The following is a 2,880-nucleotide window of genomic DNA, read 5'->3' on the forward strand; positions in this document are numbered from 1 at the left end:
TGTTTCTTTGTTGTTGTTTTACCTCCCAGCTGCTGCAGCATTTCAGATGACATCAAATGGATTCATGTTATTGAGCTTTGCAGAGCAGTGTCTCCAGAGCAACACTGGATGTAAATTACATGATTTTTAAATTCATTTTTTGTATACTACTGCTGCAAATAAGTATTTGAACATCTGAGAAAATCAGAGGTACAGAGGCCTATCTTTGCAATTCTACAGGTCAAACGTTTCCTTCTGGTAAGACCATGAGCTGGGGGCTACATCACATCTGAGCCTGGGGGTGCCAATGTCCCGGTGGTGCAGGTTCTGGTCCTTGTCCTCGGGTGCCGGGCTTCTCCAAAACTCCAACTGCGGTTGAGCCTGGTCGGGCCATGTTTACAACACTCTTTGGGTGGGCGCTGCCTGGTTCTCTCCTGAACCTTGGGGTTGGTGGGTGGTTTCCTGAAGCGTGGGACGGGTCTTCCTTGGGGAAGGCCCAGGTGGCAGGGGTGCGCTGCTCATCTGGTGCCGAGGGCACTCTCCTGGGGTGGTGCCTGTGCTGGGCCACCTGGTGCATCAGCATTCTGTTACAACCCACTGAATATTTCTTAGTACTGTTCTTGCACTTTGATATTTATTAACTGCACACGTAGCATACTGTTTACCTCCCAACTGTCACAAACGGGCAGACAGCTGGTTCCGTGTGCAGCAGGTTTAACAGCACACACAGAATGACAAATACAGATAAAAGCCCAAAAAACTAAAGCAGGGTTGGACAGGCAGAGATCAGACACGAGCAGGGACTATCAGAGATCAAACTAGAGTAGTTAAGAGTCCAGGCGAGGGTTGGTGGAGGCGGCAGGCAAACAAAGTGGACTGGCATGTCTGCAACTCCGTTTGGGTTGTTTATCACCACTTCTGGGTCTACGACTATCCCCTGCTACATTGTTTACACAATCAGCTGAAAACCACAAATGTGGTCAGAGATCGATGTGTTTTGTTATGTTTTATTAAAATTTCAACAGCTTTGGTTATCCAGATAATTTTCCTTTTATGGCATCAATACCATTCTAAAAAATTCTACTTTATTTGTTTTATTTTAAATGAACATACACGTGAAGTTGGATCGGTCGATGTTCCGGACTCGATGTATAAGCCTGTGACCCCATGACGTATTTTTGACAGTTTGTGAACAGGAGAAAGTCGTCTTCAAGAGACATGTCAAACGTAAAACTAAAAGTTGTATTCATTTTTTTAATGTAAAGTTGTAAACAAAATTTAAATATATGCACAATTTCTTTTTGACAGTTATCTTACTCCACAGAAGAGCAAAGTAATCATTTCATTTACAGGGAAACCTGTTTCCATATTGTCCAAATGACAAGACAACCTTTAGAGGTTGAACTTTCACAGATACCCCCCACAATTTATCCATGATGGCAAAAACAAAAAAAAAGCTGTTAAAGAAGTGCCTGTCGACCATCACGGAAAAATGCATGTTTGGTTTAAGAAAGCGGATGCTGCACGCACTCTGCTTCCGCGTCCAGTGTTAGCCTATTGTTATTCATATTTTTGGTATAAATAAAGTCAGTTTGAAACAAGATATTCTCACTTAAGGTCTGCTTGGTCAGCTGAACACAGAACAAAAAGAAAAAAGTCTGCACACTGACATCATAGACATAGTGACATCATCACACAGTGACATCATCACACAGTGACATCATCACACAGTGACATCACACAGTGACATCACTGATATGTAATAGTGATGTCACTCATTTTAGCCTTTGAAGGTGATGACCTCATCGTCTCATTGCTCTTGTTTTACTTATAGTTGGCGTTTCAGACACAGACAGCTGTCTGAGTTGATCGACGACATACTGAGAAACAAGCACGTTTCACATTTGTCTGAGAAACTGAGAGTACATCACCTTTTGGAAATGTCCTACAACAAAGAATTTCAGGAGATGGATGTTTCCATCGAAGAACTGAACATCATCACCGAGAAAATTCTTCAGCAAAATGACACCTTGAACAAACATGCTGAGAACCTTTGCAAGAAATTGCAAAAAAGTAAAGATCTCGACGCTTCATACAAGGAACTGAAAAAATCCCGTAAAGCTGCTATCGAAGAAAACAAAAGACTGGTGAAGCAGGTGGAGAGTCTAAGAGTGGACATCGAAAAGCAGATACACGTGGAAAAAATGTGTGAAGAAGAGAGGAAAAGAACGTCTCAGGTCTTTGAAAGTAACCAAGACCTGAAAGCAGTTATGGCCACACTTCAGTTCAAGCTTCAGCAGCTGAACTATACAACGGAAATGAAACAAATACTTTCTGTCTTCAAGTCTGAGAGAAAAAGTTTGAAACAAGAGAACAGAGTTCTCCAGTCTCAACTGAAGGAACTCCAGAAAAAGACTGCCGACAATGCACACCTTTCAGAGCTGGATCGTGTGCAAGTGAAACTGAATGTTGCCAGGGAGAAAGATTTGAAGACAAAGATCGAACACAACCTTCTCCAGAAACAAATCCGAGACCTGCAGGTTCAGATCCAGGCTCCAAAACAGGAAATTGCTGTTTTAGAGAAAGAAATCCAGGATCTCCAGAGGACAGATGAGGAACTAAAAGTGGCTAAAGCTGAATTCCACAAAATCTCTGAAGAAAAGTCTCAACTTGAAGACAAGAAGAAGCAGCTTCAGGATGAGGCTTCACATCTGAAACAGCAGCAGGAAGAGTTACGTAAACTGGTTCTTCAGCACAACAAGATACAGAATAAACTGAGACCCCTTCAAGCAGAAACAAAGACCCTCCAAGACCAAAGAGATGTGCTGACTGACCTTCTCAAACACCGTCAAACATTGGAGACTAAATGTAAGGACATGAAATCAGAAACTGACCGTGTGG

At 42.4% G+C, this 2,880-nt stretch overlaps 1 protein-coding gene across 1 annotated transcript; it reads left to right on the top strand.

Moving 5' to 3' along the window:
• Positions 1 to 1,821: 1,821 nt before the first annotated feature.
• LOC112149407 (golgin subfamily A member 6C-like) lies at positions 1,822 to 2,880 on the top strand (the record flags this gene model as incomplete). Its single annotated transcript, XM_024277063.2, is given in 1 exon segment — positions 1,822 to 2,880. A coding segment is annotated over 1 exon segment (961 nt), but the record flags the coding sequence as incomplete, so codon positions are not given.

Source organism: Oryzias melastigma, linkage group LG13 (assembly GCF_002922805.2).
Source record: "Oryzias melastigma strain HK-1 linkage group LG13, ASM292280v2, whole genome shotgun sequence".
Classification (NCBI taxonomy): Eukaryota; Metazoa; Chordata; class Actinopteri; order Beloniformes; family Adrianichthyidae; genus Oryzias; species Oryzias melastigma.